General features: G+C 45.7%; 2 protein-coding genes across 10 annotated transcripts in view; one reads left to right on the forward strand and one right to left on the reverse strand.

The window, feature by feature from the left end:
* Positions 1-44: 44 nt before the first annotated feature.
* On the reverse strand, positions 45-15,670 carry DHX57 (DExH-box helicase 57). Of its 2 annotated transcripts, XM_038130718.1 has the most exons (24): positions 15,595-15,670; positions 14,167-14,365; positions 13,312-13,464; positions 12,867-13,031; positions 11,715-12,517; positions 10,161-10,351; positions 9,910-10,031; positions 9,451-9,646; positions 8,595-8,719; positions 7,345-7,478; positions 6,694-6,748; positions 6,198-6,394; positions 5,636-5,752; positions 5,228-5,324; positions 4,619-4,792; positions 3,873-4,073; positions 3,153-3,429; positions 2,494-2,589; positions 2,307-2,390; positions 2,049-2,186; positions 1,542-1,616; positions 1,005-1,139; positions 417-617; positions 45-321 (listed from the first exon to the last, which is right to left on the reverse strand). In XM_038130718.1, the coding sequence occupies exons 2-24, from the start codon at positions 14,358-14,360 to the stop codon at positions 178-180; spliced, it is 4,074 nt and encodes a 1,357-aa protein (XP_037986646.1). In that variant the 5' UTR covers positions 14,361-14,365; positions 15,595-15,670; the 3' UTR covers positions 45-177. The 2 variants fall into 2 exon arrangements, with proteins under 2 accessions (XP_037986646.1, XP_037986647.1); XM_038130719.1 differs by lacking the exons at positions 14,167-14,365; positions 15,595-15,670 and having other exon boundaries at positions 12,867-13,026; positions 13,312-13,452.
* A 14-nt stretch (positions 15,671-15,684) lies between these two features.
* The window catches only part of ARHGEF33 (Rho guanine nucleotide exchange factor 33), a 36,351-nt gene continuing 25,988 nt past the window's right edge, over positions 15,685-26,047 (forward strand). For 6 of the 8 annotated variants that reach the window (XM_038130726.1, XM_038130720.1, XM_038130724.1 and 3 more), the window contains exons 1-2: positions 18,039-18,208; positions 23,309-23,463. Coding sequence is in view for 5 of the 8 variants with exons in the window: in XM_038130720.1 (XP_037986648.1) it covers positions 23,442-23,463 (22 nt within the window). In the remaining 3 variants the exon portion in view is untranslated. Of the gene's footprint in view, positions 15,882-18,038; positions 18,209-23,308; positions 23,464-26,047 lie in introns of those variants that run through there. The other 2 variants (XM_038130721.1, XM_038130728.1) reach the window with 2 other exon arrangements.

Consider the following 26,047-nt stretch of genomic DNA (forward strand, 5'->3'; position numbering starts at 1 on the left):
TTCAACAAGCAAGCAAACAAAAAACCAAACCCAAAACTCATCAGTACAGTTTTCAACTTGTTTTTCCAGAGGTCAGTGCCACATTTTGGACCAATAAATACGTCAGGACACTGATGTTACTTGGTCTGTTTTCAGGCAGCAGCCATGGGTGATGCTTTACAGAAAGCTGTTCTGATATCACTGCGTAGTCACAAGCTTAACAATCATCCCGATGATCCGAGAGCCTCGGGGGCACATGCACAAATCCATGCTGGGATTCTTGATTTTATCCTGTAGCAGCTGGTCCAGCTCGCAGCGCAGCTCTTTCACCAGCTCAGCCACCTGACACACGTGGTAAAACACAGAGGCAAGGGTCAGGCTCAGCTGCAGCTCAGCTCTGCAGCTCTCCCAGGATGGCCCCTCCTCCTCCTCCTCACCTGGTGAGAGGCAGCCACAAAGCGGATCCAGCCGTCATCCAGGGAGATGACAAAGTCCCCCTTGAGCAGCTGCATGTGCACCTGGCCGCCCCCGAGCAGCACCAGTGGGTACACGGACACCATGCTGCAGTCCCGGATGAACACGCGGCTCGTCTTGATTTTCTCGTGGTACACCAGGTACGGGCTCTCAAAGTGCCTGGTCTGGGACAAGGACACAACAGCCGGGTCAGAGTGACACTGCTCTTCCTGCCTCTGCCACACAGGCCTTCTCTGTCTCTTCTGCAGCAGCAGAGAGCAGCAGATGTGCCTGAAGTGCACCTGCAGCACTAACAGACCCTCCTTGACCCAAAAGAGCTGCCAACAACTGCTGGCTCCAGAGGCTGCAGTTTAACTGTGCCCAGGAGGAAGGACACTGCTAACTCAGGAAAGCACCATCATTTACAGTCCTAACACAGGACTGTTCAATCATTAGGATTTTTTTTTTAAACATCAATAGGGATCCTCCTCACTGTAATTTTTAAACACTCAAGCAAAAGTGATTTCTTTTATAAAAAGAGAGCATGCTTTGCAGAAAAAAAACATCCTGACCTGGTAATTCACAGACGAAGGATGAATATGAACATAACCATCATTTTTAGTAACAAACTTCAGCTCTTCTGCTTTTGGTTGCATTTTGACTGCTCCTGTACTGGTTTTCTGGTATTTACCCTCTGGCTTTTTCACCTGTATGGTAAGGAAAAAGGTTATAAAAATCTGTTGCACCAGAAAGCCTTTTAACTTCATGTTTTAAATTTTTCAAAACCAGAAATTCTATAGTAGCAACATGCCAAGTCACTGAAGACAGGTATTACACTCCAGGTGCTGTCCAACCCTGACTTCCTTTGTAACCTCAGCCTTCTAAAAAGGTGTAATTTTAAGTGGCTTCTTCACATTTGCTGCTGGCTTCTGCGTGACACTGTAATCAGCCTGTAGGAACAGCAGCAGTCTCAAGGCAGCTCTGACGCCACAGGCAGCAAACTTTGGCAAGCTAAGCCAGGCTCAAAGCTGTCACACTAAGCCCAAATGAAAGCAGGCTAGGTGGATATGCTAGACCAAAGAAGGGAAAATGAAAAAGCATTCCTTTACCTGGACAACATTGGGATACAGTGCAGCACACAGCATAGCTGAGATCAGCTTGATGTTGTCTGCATTTGAATTTGCCTGTGAAATCAATAGGGGATCATTAGCGATCCTACCATTCAGTCTGTAAAGGTAAAACCCTGCTCCAGGAATGACTGAATTCCTGAAATTAGTTCACTTTTACAGTTGCACGCCTGTGCTTTATAGAGGAGGAGTCACCGCTCCTGTGGCCTCAGGTCAGACCTGAGCTGTGTTTCCCCTCACTATCAATGGAACAAATTGGCCACCACTATCCTGGTGCCCAGCTGAATTGTTCTCTGACATCTGGCTACAAAGTGGCTTGCAGCCTTGAGAAAGCAAGCACAAGTTGTCCCAAAGCACAGGAATCCTACAACTACCAAACCCTGATCATCATGTCACCCCAGGGCATCTCTGGCCCCACTCTTTCTGAAGACAGCCCACATGAACAACTGCAGCAGCATTTTGAAGTACCGATGAAATGCTGTGAATTACCTCCTCTCCTGTGGCATCCAACACACCATCGCCTCCATGGGACCACTTCTTCTCAATATCCCTGGCTCTCAATCCCTCCTTAACAAAGCCAATGTCAGAAAGCAGCTCTGCAAACTGCCTCTTCAGACTGGCAATTTCCTACAACAGACAGAGCGTTGTGATGGCTGCCACATCCAGCAGGAAGAGTCTTCCCCGGTGCCTTATTTCTGTCACTGGGATTCTGCCAGTCCCTGTGCCAGGCCACAAACACTGACCTACCTGAAGAACTCTTCCTGACAGAAAGTTTTCCCTGCAGTAGTTGTAGCTTGCTTGAGAGCCCTCTTTGATACTTAAACGCCATCCCTGATTGAGAGGATGGGAAGAAGCCTTTAATAAAACATTTGTTCTGGACATCAAACATTAAACATCACAAAACCTCAAGAGAGGCTACTGAGTTTTAACTCACCTTATAGGCCTGGAGAAGAGCCAAGTAGTCACTGTTTCCTACTGCAAACTCCAGCTTCTTTTTGTTTGCTTCTTCCCTTTTATCCCATGGTGACACCTAGACAGGCAGAAACAGGTTAGTATGTTCTTCCCCATAACACTTGGATGAGCCATTCTAGAGCTACATGGCACATTCTCTTTGGTATTTTCACAGCAGCTCACAGGTCAGAATGCAAATTTTCCCTGTGGATAACAGAAAATATGAGGCATTCAAAAGAGCATCTGATTCAAAAAGCCGAAGTGACAGTGAAGACACAGAGATCCAAACTGACCTCTGCATTCACAGCTCAGACATGTCAGCTCCATCCATTATCACTATTTCACAATTTTTATTACCAGTAATTTTCACACCAAATTCAGACAAAATGTGTACACTTTTTAGCTAAAAGTCAATATTCACTGTTTCTACTGTATATTCTACTGTATATAAGTACCACTCTTGCTGCTACCACATGGTTTTGAACTTCTGCTTATAACTGGACTGCTTTAACAAGTGCTGCATTAACACATAAACAATTTAGGCTAAAAAGAAGAATTAAAATATCAAGTGTAGCATGCTGCAAATCATAACAGCATTTTGCTGCCACGCAAAAACACGGCCCTCGGGTTAAGAATACTTACAAAAGGTGACTTAAAGGCCAGGCTGGCTGCTATGGTCAGCGCAGGATCCAGGCAGCGGAAGATGGTGCCAAACAGCATGAGCTTGCCAATCCTGACATCCACAGGCAGCGAAGCCAAGTGGTATCCCAGAGGAGTGAGCTTTTCCTCTGGAGTTAACGCTCCCAGGTCTCGCAGTCGCACCTTTGATGCCTGCAAGGACTCAGTCCTAGGGGGCTCGATCAGTCGTGATAAGACAGAGTGAAGACTCTGCTCAGAAAACATCTCCAGGATCTTAATTCTTAAGAGGAGGGGAGGGAAAGTTAAAAAGAAAACACAAAGAAAGAAAAAAAATCGCTTAGTTCCATATACAGGATAAAAAGAAGCAAGCTTTTGTAAAAACAGGTTGAAAAAAGCAAACATGCATTGAAGAGCACAGCACACTCCATAGAAGAGGGCCTGTAACACCAAGCTGAATCACAGAGCCAAGTGGAGTAGTGAGTCTGTAAGAACAGATTTTTATTTAGTGCACTAAGTAAAATAAAGTTTTTACTGCAAAACTGTAATTTGCGCTGCTTTGTTTCCTTTCAGTGCAAAGGGGCGCACAGCGTGCAGCAGGGACAGGAAGGCCTCTTCCTTTAACGTTTGCATGATGATGGTGCTTGGTGTGGGTTGTGGCAGGTGCTCCCTGCAGCAAAGGAAGGACATTCTGCACGCTAGCTTTTTCAGGAAACAACAGCTCACCTTAGACAGAGCTGCTCCAAGGGCACTCTCTGTATTTCTGGCAGCTGTTGTTTTACAAGCTGATGGTTGTAGTGGTGGCTGCTGAAGAGGTGGAAGCAGACGCCCGAGGCCACACGTCCTGCCCGCCCTTTCCTTTGCAGAGCATTGGCCTTGGACACAAAGGTGTCCTCCAGACTTTCCATTCCTTTGCCTGGGTCGTATCTACAGGAGATCAAGAGACAGGCTTGTATTCACACAGCCACAGAATGGTTTGGCTTGGAAGGGACCTTAAAGATCATCCAATTTCAACTTCCTCTGCCACATGCAGGGACAGTTTGCACTAGACCAGGTTGCTCAGAGCCCTGTCCAGCCTGGCCTTGAACCCTTCCAGGGATGGGGCAACCACAGCTTCTCTGGAAAACCTGTGCCAGTGCCTCCTCACAGTGAAGAATGTCTTCCTAACATCCAATCTAAACCTGCCCTCTTTCACTCTGAAGCCATTTTACCCCTTGTCCTGTCACCTGTTCTTGTTTAGGAGTGACTATTCATGAGTGCACAGAGAACAGGCTGGAGGCTGAGCAGGCAGATGCTGCCAACTTCTGTATGGATACAATTCCCATCCCTGCACTTGGATCTGAGTTTACACTGGCTTTCTCCACCTCATAGCAGCTTTCTACAGACCAAGTTTCCTTCCAGTTTTTCCCAGCTCTTTGGAAAACTCAAGGCTTGAAATAGTTTACAAAACCCCAAGGAATGAATGCCAGTACCTTTTCTCTTTCATTTTTCCAGAGTCAATCACATAGACCACGTCATCAATGGTGACAGATGTCTCTGCAATGTTGGTAGAGATGATGATTTTGGTAACTCCTGCAGGAGGCCTGAGGAACACAGACTGCTGTTCTTCACTGGACAGTGAGGAATGAAGTGGATAAACCACACACCTACAAGGACAACAGGACAAGATGCTCAGGGCATCTCCAGCCTCTTCCTTCTTGGGAACAATGTCCCTGCACACACTTTTGCCTCACTAGATACTGTCCAGAGTGTTACTTCTCCTTGTAACCATCCAAGGCCAAACACAACCACAACTAAATGTAACTCAAACATTCTGAGATTTCAGCAGCCTGGATCATGCAGAGCACAAAATGGAAACCACTCCTCATTAGGGTCTCCGAGAACTTCAACAACTGACCTTCCTGAGCTGAGGAGAAAAACAAAAGGAGGGAGCCAACAAGATAAAAAATAATTACCCTGACTGGAGTCAGCTCACACATTTAATCAAACTAATTTATCCCTGGATAAAGGCAGGCTTTGTGCAGGAAATGACTCTTCATTTATGGGTAAAGACTGACAGTTTTGGAGCTTTTCTGCCTTACCTCTTGCTGTGCCTGTTATTAAAAAGAGCATTAGTCTGAAGCTGCTCATAAAGCATCTTGATTTCTGCTAGGCCAGGCAAAAATATCAACACAGCACCTATACATGTAGATAAAAAAAAAAAATCACTCAACAAAAAGGACAGCACAATATTTTATTAATGTGCAATTATTGTACTAAAAAAGCACACAGGCTCTAACAGTCCTTCACAAAAGACTTCTCAAAGCAGACAATTTTCTCGCCTTCCCCCTCCCATGTATATCACAAGCTTTGTAACTCAACTAGCAATTTATTTTTTTCAAAAATAGTCAGTAGCTACAGAACCTCTGCATGCAAATCATTAGCTTTGGGCTGTCCAAGAAATTTCCAAGAATCTTCTTTCGTTTATCTCCCAAGGACAATGACATTACCTGGGGGGTATGAATGTCTGCCAGCAACTATCCATTCCAGCAAGGCTTCAATTAGTTCTAGATTAACTTTGTCCAAGTCCATGACAGACATTGTTTTTAACACTGCCTTGCTAACCCCTGGGAAAAAAGAAATAAAAGATGCGGTAAATCCATGTCTTGTAAAACACATCTGTGGATGCATGGGACCAGTTACAGCTTTGTTTAAAGAGCACCTGGCTTAGACCTGAAGAGGGCAGATCCATGCTGTGCCTCAAGCAAAGCTGCTCCAGCAAGAACAGATACAGAGAGCAAAGTGGGACTAAGAAAGCATCTGAAAAGGGATGGAAAGAGACAGTAGCTGAAAGATGTCCATTTTCAGATGCTAAGAACTAGTTTCAGCCAAGACCTTTGCTTGGAGTTTAAGAGAACAATGGGTTCTCTTTTATTTTTTAAATTAGCAGGAAGTTTCTTGTCTAGAACTTCACAAGTGCAAAACTCTGAATTATAGATAAGCATTCAGCTTACAGTGATAATATCCCACATTGTCTGTGTGCCAATTTATTAAATTTAAGAAGGAGTTCACCTTTGTATCGTGTAAGGAGCTGCTTCAGAGTTAATTTCTGGTCTGGGTCTGAATCTCTGACCACGGTGTCAGTGGTTTCCAGAAGGCCAGCACGCCTCAGGTCTTCCTCTACTTCTTCAAATGCAGTTCTTTTGTGTCTCCCATTCTGTTCTTGCTTTACTTTCCTCCTGTAGGGACTGCTGTCCTCTAAAACATACCTGGACAGCAGAAGAACATTTGGTAGTGTGGAAAGAAGCCCTACAGTCTCCTTCCAATAACTAAGTACACAGATAGGGTATCTAAAATATTTTTTTTACGTCTGAGAGGAACTTTGACCTTCATATTATCTATGGTTTATACAAGGTGCTTTAGCAGAGCTCCAAGAGTGCAGGTGATGAGGGAGATCTGAGAGAATTTACTTTTTAAATAAATGCACAGAACTACTGCAGTCTCAAGGTCAAAAGTGTAACCTCAACCTCACCACCCAAATACATCTGAGAATGTGTGAATTTCACACCTTGTCATTGCAATCACATCTTCCAGAAAAAACTGGTCCACAGGAAATGTTCGACCTGAAAGAAAACATGAGAATAAATCTATCTACACAATAAATCTATCTATACAACAGCATGGAGAAAAGAGGAAAAAGACCAAAGATTATTGTAATTTTATACAGGTTATTATGACATACACTGGCTTCACAGCTCTCATCTACACTGCACTCTTCAAAACAATTTCTGACTAGGACAAACAGTGGGTGTCTTCCAAGCATGGAGTGTTCATGGCCAGGTTAGATGGGGCTTTGAGCAACCTGGTCTAGTGACAGGACATCCCTGCCCGTGGCAGGGGGTGAAACTAGAGGACCTCTAAGGTCCCTTCCATCCCAAACCAACCTAGGATTCCATGGTAACCTGCACAATGCACTCACACAGGCAGAGAAGGGCAGATACACTTAGGGGAACACACCCACGTTCCCCTCCAGCTCCATGTCATAACTCAGCAATTTAAAAGGCACATTGGGCTAAACATGTACACATCCAGTTGGATCCTCTCACTGATCCTTTTCTCACAAGGATACAAGAGAGTCTTCAAGAAGAAGTGTGCAAGAAGAAATAGTGAAAACAAATCTCTAAAACTATGAATGACAATAAAAATGAATGGTTTTCACCTGGTATGTTAATGATTGGACAGGAGTGGAAGTACTGAGAGAAAAGCTCAGCATTCAGGGTGGCACTCATCAATATAATGCGCAGGTCTGGCCTCTGAACCATTATATCCTTCAAAACCAGCAGCAGGAAGTCACTGAAGAAAACCGGCAAAAGAACATTTTAATCTCTTCAGCAATAACTTTCAGATTATTTTTCTCCCCTTCTGTCCACCTTCCTGGTGTTTTCCACAGCACAGCAACACCATCACAGAAGCACAAGCTTGTTGGAATGGCCTAGTGAAAAGCAATCTGCAAATCTGACTATTTTCTGGTTGTCCCTTACTGGAGTGTCAGGATTACTTAGCAAAACCATTTAAACAAAAAAGTTTTATAAATTACTTACATTAAAGACAACACAAGAACATCAGGTAAGAAATTAACTCAAAGAAACAGATGAGTTCTTATGGCTCCCCTTCTTCACTGGAAGAGTTACTCAAACTTACCTACTCTTCCCTGCTCACTGTATTTTTCCCTCTATATTTATAGCTTTTGTGGCATGACTAGGAGACTGGCTTGAAGTGATTTTAAATAAGGAAGAGGAATTCTTGAGAGACACAAGCTCTTTTAAATGGCTAAAATACCACCTGAGCTGCAGAAAAATGGGTAAGAGACAAAGCCTCTTAGAAACCCACTGCACTGCAGCGTTTGATGAGGAAAACAAACAAAAGGATGCTTGCCACTTAATTTACAGAGATACTGACAGACATTATCTTTTGCCTGTGATCAGCAGGCAAGTGAGATAAAACTGCAGGAGGCTAGAGCCTCCTAGAGGATAGGATGAGACTGTCTAGTAAAATCTACAGACTGGAAGGAAATGAGAGCATTTGTCCCTTGCTCTGCTGAAGCCTGCATCAGGAAAAAAAATCCCCAAAAGGCATGTGAAGAATTATGGTATTTGATAAAAGTTGAAACAAGGAAACTGTAAGAGACAGCTCTGATTAAAAAGTTACTTAACCCTCCAGCCCAATCCAAAATCTCTTTGCAACACGGCTGCAATGTGAGGGCACTTTGGAGGCACAGCAATTTTTGAGGGATGTGCTTTCTCACAAGCTGCTGCAGCCGTTTCCTACTGCCCAAAGACAAGAACCTAAACCCAGACTCCTTCCACCCATACTTCCATCCCATACTACTGCCACAGGATCAGCTACTTGCACCTTAGCCACCTTTGACTACGTTTCTTCATTTTGCTTACAGGATAAGAGATTATTTACCTTTCTTCTGTTCTTTCGTGAACTTCATCAACAATAACATGAGTGACTCCCTGCAAAGTCAGATCTCCTTCCAGCCTTCTCAACAGCACACCAGTAGTGCAGTACAAAAGCCTGGTAGCTGAGGACTTGAAGGGTAAGACAAAGCATTCAGTTGACTCTGGGCAAATTAACACAGTGCAAAGAGAGTATGTGCTGCTGTAAAGCATTTGGTTTCAGCTCAGTGCCAGGTTTGACTGAGAGGGAACAAGAAAGCCCTGCTAGAGATGGATTTTAATTTCTTGACTGACACTGACAACACCTGCTTCTTACCAAGAGGCATTGCTACCTATCAAAAAATATGAACTGCTTTTCCTGTGGATACAGTTTTCTGATAAACAACTCAGATCTCTCTTCCTAGGAAGATTTGGTGAGCCTCTTTTCTAGCATACTTCTTGGAAAAAGCAATCAGCTGCAACACAGACAAAACTTCACTTCCAACACAGCAGTTTCTGTCTGGCTGTAGCCACACCCTTCAGTCTCCACTTGGGAGACACATGGGAATGGCAACAGGCAGAAAAGCAGCCAGTAGCCTTCCAAAGGACAGCAGGATTACTCACACTCTCAAACCCCTTCACCTTGCTAAACAGAAAGAAAACCTGTAAGACACAGCACTGCCCTCTCCTTCTGCAAAGTGAACTGTGCAACTTGAGATGAGATAAAATACAGAACATGTTTCATAGTATTTTATAAATACAGATGATACAAACTTGCTTATCTCACTGCATGGCAGGTTTAGGGCAGAGATTCTGTACACTAGAGAAGCACTAAGCACATTTTAATAGGAGTAAATGAAAACCAGCAAGCAAAGCATATGTACCTTTACACTTTCCAGACGGATCTGATATCCAACAGTGAGTCCAATCCTTTCTGTTCTTTCCTTGGCTACACGTTCAGCCACAGAAATGGCAGAGATCCTGCGAGGCTGAGTGCAGATGATGTTTGCAACTCTGCTTGGAGAGCCTTGCAATGAAGCATCCAAGATAAACTGAGGAATCTGAGTGGTTTTCCCACATCTGCACAACAAAATCAGGAGTTGATTAAAAACCCCACAAATGCAACACCTTCTACCCACATAAACTGACTGCATTCCACTGGAAATTTGTTTTGTTTCATTAGTGTGATCCTTCACATGAAGTTTACCTAGGACTGCTGTCACTGGTTACACTGGTCACAGATGAGCCACCACCCCAACCCTTCCCAGAACATGGATCATATTTCATGTTATTCCGTGTATACTTTGATACATAAAGTCTGTATATGCGATCACACTCCTTACCCTGTCATGCCACTCACTACAAGAACCTGGTGACTCTCAAGCAAACCCAGAATGTTTTCTCTCTCTTGCCATGCAGGGAGCTTCTGTCTTTCATATAGCATGGACTGAAAGTGCCTGGAAGACTGATGGACAAAGACAGCACAGCAGTAAGAACACCACAGGATGGAACAGAACCATCTGAAACAACAGCTTGTCTCTCCAATATTTATTTCTCTAAAGTAAGCAACAAAACTGTGTTCTGCACACTGTACCTTTTTCTGCCGAAACTGCGCGCAGATTTTAACATTTTCGTTATACAGAGACTTTGCCTGCACATCATACTTTTTGGAAAGCTTCTTCTTCAAGTTCACATAACTCTCATTCTCCACAACAACTTGTTCCGGCTCTTCCTCCTCCTCTTCTGCCACCACCTCTTCTTCCTGAGGCTCTGACACTGCTGAGGCTTGAGACAGAGATTGTACAGTCAAATATTGTTATTACTAAGGAACGGGCAATGAAGGAAAGAGAGACGTGTTCCAGCAGCAACAAAGAACCTTGTTAGACTGGGCCTGAGGGTCTGCAGGACTGTTTCTGACATGCATTTAGTTCAACACCACCAGCAAACCTCCCCTCCCCTCACCGAATCACCCACAGCTTCTCCAGCCCCATCCCACTCGTCCCAAGCCCTGCACCAGGGTCCGGGTGGCCGCACAGGGAGCCAGCATGGTTAAGTGGTTTGCCTTCCTGCACATTTTCCATGTGTCTCAGCTCACTTCTCCAATACACAACCACTTCTATGCAGTACAAAATGCTTATAAGTTAGGGTAGTTTTAATTAATTAAGTGTTAAGTCACTACCAAATACTTTTAAGCCAAAGCTGAAAGTGGACCAGGTACTTCAGTGCCTTTGCCTATCAACTGAAGCAGGATTTGCTCAGACTGTCAGCCAGCCCTTGAAAGTTTTAAGGATACTTTTACTAAAAAAAAAAAGAGGTATTTTACAGCATAAGGAATATTTTGTAACTAAAAATTATTTCAGATCTCAGGTTCTGGAACAAAGCTGTCTTTTTGCAGAGGTGTTCAAAAAATGGAATACTTTGTCTTACTGTAGCAAAACCACAGTTTGTCACTATTTAAGAGTTCTAAAACTTGATGCAGTTGTTCTTGAACACTGTCTTGAAAAAAACTTGCCTTAGATAAAAGTAGTTTTGGGATTGAGAGCTGGAAAGTCACCCTGCCACAAGTGACACGGACTCAACTCTCCCCCTGTGAAATCAACCTGTCTGCACCAGCATAAATAGGGATGATACCTTGAACAACATTCTATAACCACTTTCCACATTTGCTCAGCCTTAAATCCACTTTTGTAAGTTAATTTTGAGGAGCTGGTAATTTTGAGTTGGTAATTTTAAGTAATCTAAAAAAGGAGGTTTCTGAATTGATGAGTCACAGATACAGCAAAGCTTGCAAACAACCTTCCCTGCTCCCTTCCAAGCACACTTCTCTGGTCCATCCTGGAGAGCTCACATCTCTCAGTGCTTTCCATGGACTGTGTGCCAATGGGCATCACTCACTCTGCCAAACCAAACTCTGCTCTTTGAACTCAGTTCTGGCCAGCACAAAACCTCTCTGCTGCAGCTTGATTATAGAAGAAACTTCTTGAGGCACAGGCAGATCACGGATCTGGCTCACCACATGGCTTCAATCTCCAGAAATAGATTTGGAACAGATGGCTGAACTGGGGACTTTGCCTTGTCTCTTTTTTTTTTTCTTTTAAATCTTTCTGACTGTTCTTAGCCCAGAAACCACAAAGAAGATTTGGTGTACCTTCAGCCTGTTGATTCGAAGCAGGTGCACTCTCTGTCTGTGGCTTTGCAGGAGGTGCTGCCACCAGGGAGACAGGAGGAACACTGAACTTGTGATGAGTATTGCTCAGGAGCTCACTGATGTCGTGTTCATCTTCTAAACAAGTCACCAAGGTGTACACCACTGGCTCATGAGACTCTGCAGCTGCCAAGGCCTTTCCAAAGAGGAATTCAGCAATGTGCAGACGACAAGCAAGAGGCAGATTCTCGTCAGTGGAGTAAAATGCCACAAGAGGTGCCTGAAGAGGATACTTGTTCTCGTCAGGAAATCTTACTTCAAGTTCATATGTGGGACCATCACTATGTCTGAGATGAGCATCGTCTACAGAGTTCTTGGATGTGTTTAGTGGATGGTTTGGAGGGAATTCATGTCTAAATCTGCATTTTGAACCAAACCTGCAGCCTCCTTGGATGTAAAATTTACATATTTCCTTTGAAGTCTGTTTTGCTGTGTCCCTTGTACTTTTTTGTTTAGATTTACTGAACCTGTGTGTTAGGTAGTCCAATTCCAAACTAAAAGTCCAAACGCGATTTTTAATCCTCTCTACAAATTTTTCTCCATAAATTGATCGGAGGGCAAAAGCTTCTTCTTGTCTCTGCTCTAAACATTCCTCTTGACTGGCCTCAGCAGCTGCTGCAGAAACCTGCATCTTCTCTCCATACCTTTCAGAGAAGCACTGCAATAGCAAATCCTCCAATGATGCCCCAATATTACCATTGTAGGACCTCAGCACCTCCCTACAGCGCTCACAGTCAAAACCATACCTGCACCAAAACACAGAAAACAGGGCAACAAGTGAGTGAGAGGCTCGTATGATGCAAAATAACCACAGACCTGCTTGATCAGGCTCACAGCAAGGGAGCACGCATGGCACTGCCTCACACCTCAGAGTGTAGCACTTAATAGTTTCAGGGTTACATTTCCCCACTCAACTACAGAAATTAAACTCTTCAGAAAAAGCTATCACATATAAAATGCTCCCAAACCAAGCAAAAGCATTGAATAACTATTAATGTCTGAGCAAAGTGGATGAAGAACACAAGGAGGGCTTACAGAGTATTGAGACCAGGGATTTACCTCTTCATGATACAAACTATTCAATAAAGGCATCACCTGGAGAGTTTGTGCACAGCAAATGAAGACACTTCACTGTCTACAATCCTGTGCTCAGCTGGCTCAGCAGACAACCTTGGCATTACATCAGAAGCTTCCTGTTCTGTTGACCAGCACTGTTCATCATCGAGGTAATCAGGCTCGTCATCATCTTCTCCAGCTACACTGATAAAAAGAGTTATCAAGTTAAAATGTAACAAAATTAAAATGTTGAGTAGACATAAAACTCTGCCTCTGCAGTTTTAAATCCTTCATTTAAATGGTAGATTTGGCTACCCCTTTCCCAGAGTTAATATTGTAGAAGAACAAAGCAGAGTCAAAACCATAGGATTTGAGATATACTTAAAAATTAAGGGAAAAAATACTGTTTCCATTTCTAACAGTATGCCTGCTAAAGCATGCTCATGTAGAAAAGCTGGAAGTTAGTGCCTCCATTTAAACTAACTCTGATTCAGGTGCCAGCTCCTGCCCTTGCAGCTCCTGAAGGAGTTCTTTCACTCTTCTCTGGTTCTCTGATGTCATGTGTATGGTCTGCAGAGGCATTCTTGCTTCAGACCTCTGCTTCATTTGCCCTCCTCTTCTGGCAGGTGCACTTGATCTGAAAATTAAAATAGGACATAACCATGAGTTATCTGCTTGGCTCAAATGTTCCTGACTGAATTGGGATGTTGTGGCCCAAACTTGTAATTCAAAACAGGAAAATCAAAATAAGAGAAATCCATCACCTAAGGATTATTCAGCTGGATTCACTCTTATGTGACCAGGATTTGTGTGTCTTTACCTGCACATACATTTGCATACATGTATTGTATTCTATGTCGAATCCAAAATGATTTACTTTGCTAAGTAAAGCTGTTCTTAGACTACAATACAACCACATATTTCTAAGCTAGATGGGTAGAACACACACAGAATACTAAAATAACCCTAAACTGCTGATTTTCCATGGCCCGGCTTCTGTTTTGTAATACACAAATATTAATATCCTGTGTTTATTAATGTGTTCTGACCAAAAGTGTCCTGAAATTACTTTATCACCAAAGAAGAAAATGAGAGGTTATTATCTTTAAAAAATAAAACTTTCCTAGGTATCAAATCCATAAAACATTAATCAAAACAGGCACATAAAAACTGCTTCATACTGAAACACTTTAATCACCCTTTCGCTCTTCTCTATATTCAAACACATCCAAACACCAGCCCCAAATGTCTATGTATGTCAACATACAAAAAGTATCTCAAATGGTCCAAAGTATCCCAAACACCTCTATGCCAATACCCGCCAAACCAAGAGAAATACCTGGATTCTAGCCTTGGCTCCTCAAAGAGACAAAAATCATCACCATCGTCCCAAATTTTGGTTGAACATTTCCTACTTCCACCAAGCTGAGGCTTGTTTGAATGGCCACTGCTGCCTCCTCGTTTTCCGCTGCTTCCTTTCCCTCGTCCTCCTCCTCTGTTGGGCTTTCCTCTTTTTCTCCCTAACCAACTCATGTTTCCTTGGGGAAGAAGAGGAAAAAACAGTCCTTAGTTATAAAGGTGATTAAGCCCACTGTGTATCTCTGAGCACACATTGTCTGTTTTTCTATGTGACAAGGCACCCTCTCAAACCACTGTTGATTATCTGCATGTTGGTGTGTCTGTGTGCACCTGGAACATTGTTTAGTGAGTTCTGTGGCTTTAGAAAATAAAAGTAATATTCCTCAGCCAAAAGCTGCAAGCGTGACAAAACCCTCTGTCAAAAGCATGAGCCTACCAGCAGTGCTGCCTAACCTGGGAACCCCACTTCTGCCACTGTGATGGAACCCTCTTGGACACAGAAGCCCACTGGACAAACCCTCAAGGGAAATTTCACAGAAGAAAGCAGCCTTTGTCCCATCACTTCTTAACTCAGCAGAGTTCGGGGCTGAGACTAAAAGGCGGAAGGGGAGCTAATGCCCAAGATATAAAGTTTCTTTTTCACATTATCTCACACTGGGCTCCCTTCTGCAGGGAGCTGCCCAGGCTCAGCAGCCTGGGCAGGGGAGTGACTGGACTTGGCAAACAGGCGGCCTCCTCCCCTTCTCTCAGCAGGGTCTTTCCCGGCGCTGACAGCCCATCAGGACTGCCATCATTAACACATCCTCCTACTGCACCTCCTGCTAATGGGAAGCTATGGCAGGGGACAGGTGAGCAGCTGCGGGCAGTCCGGCAGGAATTTATTCCCTGGATCTTTGCACCGGCACCTCCACAGCCGGGACAAGACCTGATGAGGCCGCGCACAAGTAACAGCCCAAACGAAGGCTTGGGGAAGAAGCAAGTTCCCCGTTTTGTGGCCGCTCTCCCCACTCCAGCTCCACTGGGGCTGGACAAGAGCTCACAGCCAAGCAGACCCTGCCCGGGGCAGTGTGGCAGAAGCGAGGGAGGGAGAAGGGAGACCATGGCAGGTGCCCCGAGGCCTTTGTCACACACGGTTCTGTCCCCTTCCTCTCAGTCAGAGCACAGAGCCCCGGGCACGGAGCAGCTCCGCCGGCTCGTCCCGCCCTTCCCCATGGCACCTTCCCCTCCACGGGAGCCTGGGGAGCCTCAATGCTCTCCCAGCCCCGCGCTCCCCGGACCCCATCCCCTGCCCACCTCCCCTCAGCCGCCCTCGCAGAGCCCCGCTCACTCCCTTCCCCTCTACCCCCGCTCTCCGCGGAATCGTGACGCCCTCGGCAGCTCCAACACTCCTTTTCGTCAGCGTTCCCACCTCTCAGCCCGGTACCTCCCGGACTCCCCGATCCGGATCCGCGGCGTTTCCCTTCCGGGCCACGGCACCTCTGCCCGCCCCGCTCCCGCCGCCCCGCCCCGCCCCGCTCCCAGCGCACCGCCTGGCGCTGGGAATTGCGGGTGGCTTTAGGCTGCCGTGCGTTTGAATATCTGTGTGTGTGTGGCTGGAACAGTGACACCGGCTGTTTGTTTCTCAGCAGGCATGCTGGTTTTTAAAGTATCTCTCGTATTCCCGAGTGAAGACGAGAACGATGCTTGAAAATCTTGGTAGGTGCTCGCTGCACCAGCCCACAAGTTACTGAGGGAGCTGGGGGGGCTGGGCCTGGAGAAAAGGAGGCTCAGGGGTTCTTTATCACTCTGCAATTCCCTGACAGGAGTAGCCGGGTGGGAGTCAGCCTCTTCCCCCAGGTTACAAGTGACAGGATGAGAGGAAACAGCCTCAAGTTGTGCCAGGGAAGGTTTAGATTGTCTATCAGGAAATGTGTTCATGGAAAGGGTGGCCAGGCATTGGGACAGGCAGCCCAGGGAAGCACTGTCCTTGGAAGTGTTGAACCTGGGATGTGGCACTTGGGGACGGCCATGGGTTGTTGGTGGGCCTGGCAGTGTTGGGTTAATGGCTGTGCTCAGTGATCATGGCGGTCTTCAACCTTCACTACAAAACTCAATGTGTGGGACTAAAAGGGAGGAAAGTGATACCAATTCCAGGGTGAGGGTGACATAAGTGTCACTGTGTCACTGAGGTGGGGAAGGCCTCTCTGCAGATCCCTGCATGCACAGGGTTGGCCATGACAGCTGCCCTGCAGCACATCCTGTTGGGTCTTGACTCTATGGATGGAGACTCCACAAACCCTCCAGGCAACTTATATCAGGTTGGAGTTAAAAGAAAAAAAAAATAAAATTTACACACAAGCTTGGCTGTATAAGAACCACCACAGCCCCCAACCCAGAGACAACATCTGCCATCAGGGTGTTTCCTCAGGATCCTTCTGCAGATGGTGGCCACAGCCACAGCCACCACTCTGATGGTCCATTTGGGTCTGCCCCAGAGAGGCTCCCCACCACCCCCACAAGGGGAAGAATGGTTCATAGCAATGCTGCTGACTCACATTCTGTGCCACCCAAAGGTGTCTGCTCCAGCAGGGCTTATGTGCTCCATGGACCCATCTCTGGGAACAGCCTGTCCACAGGAGATGGAGAGTCAGCTCTGGGAGATGTGGCTGTCTACAAATGGTTTGCATGATCTCATGGGGTTTTGCCTCTCAGATGCTTTCTTGTCTTGAAGTGAAAATACTTCTATACTCATACATATATACACCATTCTCATTTTCTAGAGGGGGACTGCAAAAGGACACCTGAGTTTGTGCTTGAGGGGAACAGTCAATTTTGTTCAATTTTCTTGTTTTTTGCTTCTGAAATAGCCAACTCAAAAAAAAAAAAAAAAAGAGCCACCAAACAAAAAACCCCCTAAACCTAAGCAGCAACAACAACAAAACCGAAACAAAACAAAAACACACACACACAAAAAAATTACTCTCTTCTCTGTCCCTAGACCTTGACTTTATAGGTAGCAGCATCTTCCAGAGAGCTTCTGTTAAATTTAGGAGCCTGTCCTTTCAGCTCCTTTGCTAGGGCTCCCCATTTATCTCTGCTGCACAGCAATTATACTGATTTAGGCTGTGCAGTTTCACATTTCACATTTTCTGCCTGGGGGGTATCTTTGAAGCAGATCTTTGTCTTTCAGGGAGAAATTAGTCAGCCTTTTGTTACTGTGCCTCCTCCTTTATGTCTCCCTGTTCTTATGTTTCAGAGTAGCTCAGTGGACTGGCCCAAGCACTGCCCTGACAGCCCTGCCCTTGGGTTACTTGCATTCTCCATATGCTCCCTTTGGAGCAAAGAGCCCTCCAGTGAAGGGCTGATCCTCCTTAGGGAAGAAATGGAGCAGGTGTGGAGGGCTGCTGCTCCCCACCCTCCAAGCCCTTATTTATTTTTACTCAAAAGAAAATTTTTCATCATCTAGCAAGAAACAGAAAATACTCAAGTGCTGGTTGGTGTTGCTGCTCCCCTGCCATGGCTACTTTGCAACCTTGCCCTTGGCCCTTGTGTCTTCTTGGCCCTGGCATCCCGAGGAAAGCCAGGGTGTCAGCATATAGGGAGGAGCTGGTCCTGTTTCCCTGTCCCCAACTGGAGGTTGTCTTTTTTGGATGCCACAGGAGGTACTTAAGATCCTTTGAGCCTGGCGAAGCAGCACGGCCGTGCCAGTCAGCGCACGGCCCCACGTGGCCCCGCTGCCGTCACTTGCCAGGGCTCCTCACCCTCCCTCCCCAGCCCTGTGCAATGCTAATTAAAAAGTCAGAAATTCTGCGTTGCCTTCTTCCAAGTGCACAGTCCTGGTTTTTGCATGGGCACACGAGGATGTGACCCGAAGATTATATAATTAGAAGGCTTTTGTTATGCTTGCATTTCAAATCAGTGATTAGCATGTGACAGTCCCATCTTGGGAAACCACCATTGCTCTCCTCTCTCTCCTTCCTTGCACAGTGCTAATTCCCAACTCTAGCAACCACCAGTGCTGAAGGATCTTCAGCTAGCCTGGGGTAAGTTTAAAATGTACTCGGCTTGGGATGAAGAGTGGGGTTAATTATGACATTTTTCATATTATGGATAAAGCTAGAGCCATTACTAATTATATTGTGTGTGCAGCACATAAAATGATATTTAAAGTGTTTTGCATCTTCAGTGCCCACAGTTATTTTCAGCTGATTTCTTCTAAGATTCTGAATGGAGATCTAGCTTCTTAGTGTGCTGGACAATCTTGTTAGGCTGCATTTTTAGTGAGGTTTCTAAAATAGTTTAAAAAGGCTTTTTTTTTTTTTTTTTTTTCTCTCACTATTTACAAGCTAAATTGAAGTATCATGCTGAGTTGACTTATTTTGATGACAGCTGCATTAGAGTTAGTTTGACCCAAAGTGCAAGAGTGATAAGACTAAAAAACTGATTTTTTGTTCTCTTTAGAGGACTGGGGGTTGTTCTCCAAGTGGGATATTTAAAAAGCCAGCAGTCTCAGCCAGCAGCATTGAGACAGTCACCAGGAAGATCCCAAGCATTTATTTAGGAAAACTGTGGATGCTTAATAACTGAAGCAGCAAAAGTGCACATGGATTCCTGCACTGTTACCATGTCATGATTTCAGAAGTAGAATGAGGCAGGAAGCCAGACAAACAGTAACAGTTCTGCTCCAAGGCTAGGCTGTGAACGCTTTACTGAACTCTGCCTGCTTGCATGCTGAAGCTTGGTGTAGTCCCTTAGTCTTTTTGATCTGTGATCCTCTGCACAGCTGATTCCCTCCCTCAGTTGTGCCATTCCATGTGGGGGGAGCGCTGGGAGGGGGAGCATGGTCACACAGTTGCAGTTCAGGCTGCAGGACCTGCCTCCCTTCTCTGCACCATGCATGGCTTTGTGCAGGATCCCCACTCCTGTTCTGCCTCAAGGGCACAACTCACTGGGACCTCATCCATCCATCCATCCATCCATCCATCCATCCATCCATCCATCCATCCATCCATCCATCTATCCATCCCTCCCTTCTCTCTCAGGGATCTCATGGGAAGTGGGTGCTGGGCCGAGGCTCTGTTAACAGGTTGGCTGCTGTGCTGGGCAGGGGGGGCTGCAGTTCCAGCTGCTTGTGCGAGGCACCAGGGCAGGATTCTTTGCTGGCCACCAGTGGCCAGCAGCAGGGCAATCACAAACAGCAGAAGTTCTTTGGTTCCAGCAGATTTGGCTGCTGGAGGGGAGATAGAAACAAAAGAGGAAAATACATCTTTTTGCCATGATGGAGGATTCTGGTGGCTTTAACACTTTCAAATTATTCTCTAGGCTTTGCTCTGGAGATACTGTTCTGACTAGATGAGAACTGCCGGAGTGTAAATGAGTTTTAGTGCTCAGCTCTGAAGAAACAAGCACATCTTTGCCATTTCTTGTCCCTAAAGAAAGGGACCTGGGCTTGAATGGCAGGCCAAGACAGCCTGGGAATGGCTCCATGTGACTGGATACTGACCTGGCCAGTGGGGGGCTTGCAGAGGAGCAATAACATCTCCTTGTTGATGAGGGAACTACCCTGTGGTGGATGGCATATCAAACAAACCTTGGATTTGCTACAGCAACTGGAGGCCTGGTAGTGGTTTAGGAAAGGAGCTTCATGGGGGGCTTGCACTGGCTGCTGATGTGCACATGGAATCATGTATGTGTATTCAGGGAGGGACTTGCTCAGGACTGAGGCAAAAACATGAAGGGAGGGAATCCTCTCCAGCTTTTAACTGCCTCAAGGGGGCTGTAAAAGATGGAGTCCAGAATCTTCCCAGAGGTGCACAGTGAAATGGCACTGAGTACAAGCTGCAGCTAAGGGAAATCCCAACTGGATGTAGGGATAAATATTCTTCAGGGTACTGAAGGGCCCAGAGTGGCTGTGAAGACTCCAGTGTGGGAACTATCCAGACCAGAGCTGGACTGAGTCCTGAGGAAGTCTGACATTACTCTTGATTTGAGCAGGAAGTTGAACTAGAGCCATACAAGGGCTCCTGTTCACCTTGATTCTGTTGTGAGTTTAGGACTTGTCCACTTCCAGCAGAGGCATGGTTTGACTAAGCAGCCCCCATCCAGGGTCTTAGGGCCAAATACCAATCCTATTCTCCAACCCATTTTTGCACCCTTTAGGCACAAGCCAGACACTGTTCAGCCAGCGCAGGCTCCTTGAAATCCTGTCCTCCTGATGAGGACAATCTTAACAGCTTCCCCACCCAGAGCTGGGGGGAACAGAGGACAAATCTTTACTGCAAACCAGGGCAAGGCTCATGTTCTGTTCCAGTGATGAGGAAGGACTGATTTGTTTTGCTTCTTATATTCAGCAATTCAGGAGAACCAGGGAGAGAGAAGCAATGTTAGATATTCACCAAGAACAGCAGTGAGCCCCATATTCTGTAAAGTAGCCCATGTTAATGCAATTATTTAACATAAGAAAGAACCAAGAGGTAACTCAGGAAATTGCAGGCTGCAGATAGAGGACACACAAAGACAGTTACTCTGGTAAAACAGGTAAGATTTTCTGGACCCACTTAACCAAGGTCAACCTACTTTGCAGTACAGTCAGATAGCAAAACTCCTGGTTTGCGTGGAGCAGGAGGGGATGGCGGCATCCCCAGTGTCCCAGTTTCAAAGACACACTCCTGTGCTCTGCAGAGGACACCGACTGTGCTTAAACATGTCCTTAACAGAATAGGCAAAAATATGCAAAAATGAAATCAATTAATTTCCAGCAAAATGCTGTTTTCTTTGATTTCATTGAAAACAGAGGAGGTTCATGTTTCTTACATATCTGTTTTGTCTTTCCTACTTATCCCTCTTCCCCTAGCATTGCAAAAGCAATTCTGAATTTTAAAACTAACAGTTTCTGAATTTTTAAACTAACAGAACTTAACAGGTCTCTGTTAAGCACACTAGTCCTAGTTCAACAGCCCAGTCTCAGGAATGTTCTATGGTGCTGACTAATTTAAATTGGGAGTAAAGTTTTAACAACGCTGCTACTGAAGTTGAATTTATAAGTCTGTTTTGCTCTGAGACACACACTTAAATACCTCATCCTCAAAACTTCTTGAGAGATTTAGCTACTTCGAAAACAACTTGCATTCTTGTCATTCTCTGGAATACCAAAAATGACTTTTTTTTTTTTTTTTTTTTTTTTTTTTGTGCTGGAGAGTGCTGGGGCACCAAGCATAGGATGAGAGGCAGAGCGAGCTGGGTTTGTCCAGCTTGGGGAAAGGAAGGCTGGGAGACTTCTATAGCCACCTGCAACTACTTAATAGGGGTTGTAGTCCAGACAGCCAGGCTTTTCTCACAGACACAATGAAAGGACAAGCCATGGGCACAAACTCCAACAAAAGAGACCTTGATTGACCATAAGGAAAAAATTCTTCCTCATAGAAGCAGTGTAGCCCTGGTATGCAGGAGCAGAAAGGTTGAGAATTTTCTAACCTGGGACGTATTTAGACCTTGACTAGGTGTGGCCCTGAGCAACCTGGTCTAGCTTTGGGGTTAGCCCTGCTTTGAGTCAGATAACTCCAGAAGTCCCTGACCATCTAAACTCTGTAATGACTCTAAGAGTCTTCAGAACCAAAAAATAACTGCTATACTATCAGCTGCTTGAAGACAGATGTAACAAACTCTAAGATTTATCTCACTGTGGGAGCTTTCCCAGCCTATTTGTACAAATCGCACTTCAAAGATTCCTCAACCTTTGCTCAGGTTTTCCACACGCCTCACCAAGGGATCCTCTGTCCTGAGAAGTCAGTGGATCTTCTTAGTAAGTGATCTTACAAACTGCTCTCTTACAAACAAATTTATCTTTTCATTAACCCTCAATCTTAAGATGATGCTTAACCTCAAGTCCTTCTAGTGCTGTGCTGGAAGCCTTTCAGTCCACACCAGACCCTCCAGCAAGAGGCCAGCTGGGTATTCTGTGGCACTGGTAGCGTCACCACCCTCCTCTCCTGGAAATTCCACACTCAAAAGCTCTCAGGTTTAATGTGTGGGGCCCAAAGCTACACTGCTGACTGCACCAGAATCACCTGCTTGTGCTCTGATTTCCAGTAGCCACACAGGACTCTCACATATTTTGCAGTTCTCCCATCTGTTTAATGCTCTGTGCCTTCCTCTGTGCCTACTTCTCTGAACACATCACTCCAGAGTTCTCTGAGCCTCCTTGGCAGAGCTGTGCCAGCAGAGCTCTGTGCCACAAATACACTGGCCACTCCAGTCCCGTTAGCAAAGCCAAGGCTGACTCACATACTGCCTTCTGCACAGCTTTGTCCAACAGGAATGGAGGTTGGAGGTTATTCTGGAGTCCTAAATCACATCTGGTTTCCTAGTAAGGCTGGACAAAAGCAGACTTGAATCAAACCCTGGGAAGGGGAAGTGTGAATGTGGGGCAGGGCCCATGTTGATAAGAGAAGTGTGAGCTGGTACAATCTATTATTCCGTGTCTCTGCCCATGTCATTAATCAGGCAGCAGGGTCCTAATCCCAATGGCAGGTGAGTGATGAGGTGCATTACCATGGGATTGGCTTGGGCACAACATCATGCCCTGTTGTCCCTGGTTCCCACAGAGGCCACACCTCTGCACATCGAGGTGCCTGGCAGCACTCCTGTGTCTCCCAGTCAGGGAGGCAGTGGACAGAGAAAGCAGGTGCAGCAGTACAAGTGCCTCTGAAAGTGCTAGCAGAATTGTGCAGCAGCATTCTGAAGGCAGTATTTCTGTGGCCCAAACACATGTCTGAAGCAGATTTTGGGTGACTGGTTGCACTGCAAAAAGCTGACTCTTGGATGCAGAACACCCGTGCAAGGTGGTCATGTGCTGTTCAAACTACAGCATATTTTGATTCAGTGTTCATACAGGAAGTATCTTGCTGAGAAAACAGTCTCTGTGGGATTACATAGAACCTTTTTAGTCACCTGTCCATGGAATCACAAATGGCCTTGGGCTGGGAGGGAAGTGTTTGTACCAGCATCCACTCTGTGGAGGCACTGTGAACTCATACAGATCTTTAGGATGCTTCATTCTCTCCCAAATCCCTCCTCCTTTCTCTGTTGTCTGAACTTTGAGCAGCTCTGCTCAATAAACCCTTTCTGCATCTTTCTGCACTCAGGGTTCAGATCAGCTGACCCACCCCAGGGCTCACATGTGGGCAGCTCTAAGCCATGGGATGTTCCCAGTGACCAGCCAGAGCCCTCCAGAGTGAGGACAGGAGTCCCTGCGAGGACGCACACCCCATAGCAGCCATGGACACAAACAAACACGAAGGTAAAGCATCCTCTTACTTCACTTCTTGCTAGTATGAAAGACAGCAAGAGGGAAACATGCTCTCATAGGAGCTGTCTGCTGGCCACCAGCCAGGCCCCTGAGAGCACCTCTCAACCATGGCAGCTGTGGGCAAATGTTCCGTACTTTCAGTTCTTAGAAATATTTGGGGGTTGGCATTTTTATTTCTTATTTTAGAACCATCTCCCTCTCCTCTCTGGAAAATACTCCTGGCATATGTAGTGTCCAATGTGGGAAGTCATTCCTTTTCATGCCTCGTGTCCCACTTCTGCCTTAGGATGTAGAGAGGCTTCTGATTGTCCAAAGCTGTGTTTTATGTGAGGGTGCTGTGATGAGGATCTGCTTCTCTCCCCCATGTGCTTTGTAGAGAGGGGTTCTTGTTCGTATCGGTGCCACAACACAGATATCTGCACCAATCCCAATCTTGCAAGCACCAAGATGTATCCAGGCCACATTGCTTGCATGCAATCAGTCCTTGCTAAGGTTGGCTGCATTCTAGAAAGTCTGCAAAGCTCAAATCCAGGGTTTTAGTGGTTACTAACTTCTTTCAGAGGAATGTGGTACTTGCTTTCCACCCCAAACCCCTTGCATTGTGCTTTGCCTTGCCACCTCAGAGGCACTGTGTCCACATGGTGAGGAACTTTTGGAGCTATGAGCAGGGGGAGCAGCTCTAGGAGTGTCCACAGCTGTCAGCTCAGGAAAGAGACTGGACCACCTCTTTCCCTTTTAAAAGGTGCTTGGTGGTGCCACTATTCATGGCATAGTTATCAGAAAAGTTAATTTCTCTATTATTATTATGATTATTCTAATTTGATGAAATTAGGTCTGTGTGCCTAGGCCCTTACACTACAGCAGGCTGAAAAGGAAATTAACTCAGGGATTTTTTCCAATTAATTGTTATGCCCTCATGGACTGCAGATGTTCACTGCAGAAACTGGGAGATCCACAAAGTCCCTTGTTTCCCACAGTGAGACTGTGAGGAGCCTCCTTTGCTTCAGCTCTTTGCAGTGACTTTATAGAAATGATCTGGGTTTTGACTGGGCACATTCAGAGAGTTCTCATGGCAAAGCTGGAAGTAAAGTCACAGTAGCAGTGATCCTCTCCCCAGTTCTGGTCTCACTCAGGAACAGTTCCTTACTTATAGTATATCCAAGGACATTACAGACTGATGCACAATCAAATCCATATGAAAGATCCCTACAGATCTCTGCAGGACATGGCTCAGGCCCTCTGTGTTATGTATCAGATTGAAAGACACTCAAAGAAAATTTGAGGAGGCTCTTCTTTGCTGTGCTGTACTTCTACCTGACACCTCCAGTCCTTCACAGAGCTCTGCACTCAATACACCCACCCATGTTGTAAAAACAGCATCTCCTTGTCTTCCCAGCACCTGGTTTGTGTTGTACTATTAATTCAGAAATATATCCTCTTGCTTTCTTTGAGTCAGTCCTTACTATCCCACAGCAAGAGCCCAACAGAACTGGCATGGGCCTCAGTTTCCATGATTCAGGAGAGTCACTGTACACACAGCCCCAGCTCCAGGCATCATGAGAAAGCTGTTGGTCAAAGGTCAGTTCCTAATTCATGTGGTTGCAGAGAAAATCTGGAAAAAAAAGAACCAGAAGGGCCAAAGCTGAAGATGAAAACAACATGTAATTTAAAAGTTGAAATGTGGGACTTGGTGCAGGCTGGCTGATGAGTTCTGATCCCAAAGAGCTTGCAGTTTGGAGTCACAGTCACTTCTCCCAGTCGGCCTGCTGCTTCTTGTTTTCCCTAGGAGGAAGCATGAGAGGATATTCCCCAGAGGCTCAGTGTCTGACCCAGCTACTCAACCCCACAGCTGAGAGAGCCACTAGCACAGGCAGGAAGTGGCACATGGGCAGAGAGGAGCACACAGACTCTCTACCTCTCCTTTCTGCAATTCATTGGGGAATTTGCTCAAGTTCCTCTGAATCAGGACAAATCCTAGAGACCAGAACAGGGCCATTTCATAGGTGTCCTTGCTGGTAACCCACATTCCCCCTCAGGGGTAAAGAAAATCAGAATGGAGCTATGCCTTGTATAGCTCTGACTTCCAGGCTTCAACTTTCCACTGGCTGACTGTGCAGAGTCCTCCCTGCATGCTTTTCCAGCCTCTGCAGGACTGCATTTCCATGGTCTTAAAGGCCCAGGTTGGAAAAGCACCAAGCATCTGTAGCCAGCATGGAAAGAAGGTGCTTGGCTTCCCCTGGAGTTGGGCATTGGGTTACTGGTCTGTGCCTTAACAGCAGAGATGAGTGAGGCAAATCATTGGAGACAAGAGAAAACCCATCTTGTCAAGTGGCATTTCCAAGGGGAGGCAATCCAGATGAGGAACAGAGTAGCATGGTGTTTTCTGGGAGTGAGATCCAGCCAGGGAGCCTGATGGAGGGAACAACACCATGGCCATTGGACTGCAATTGCTTCAAAGGGCAATGGCAGCACAGCCAGTGGTGATTTCTGTTGGACAGCTGAAGGTTTCTGCACAAGACAGTTGAACTACATGACCTTAAAAAGGTTTCTTCCAACTCAAATGATTCCATGATTC

This window comes from Motacilla alba, chromosome 3 (genome assembly GCF_015832195.1).
Source record: "Motacilla alba alba isolate MOTALB_02 chromosome 3, Motacilla_alba_V1.0_pri, whole genome shotgun sequence".
Lineage (NCBI taxonomy): Eukaryota > Metazoa > Chordata > Aves > Passeriformes > Motacillidae > Motacilla > Motacilla alba.

Bases quoted from the DNA above. Each gene is read 5' to 3' on its own strand.
- DHX57 (XM_038130718.1), bottom strand. From the start codon at position 14,360: ATGAGTTGGTTAGGGAGAAAAAGAGGAAAGCCCAACAGAGGAGGAGGA. The intron at 10,352-11,714 runs GTACACCAAATC...CTCTGTCTCAAG, and splicing joins TTCGAATCAACAGGCTGAAG to CCTCAGCAGTGTCAGAGCCT. The intron at 2,590-3,152 runs GTAAGTATTCTT...CTGCCTGTCTAG, and splicing joins TGGCCTTTAAGTCACCTTTT to GTGTCACCATGGGATAAAAG.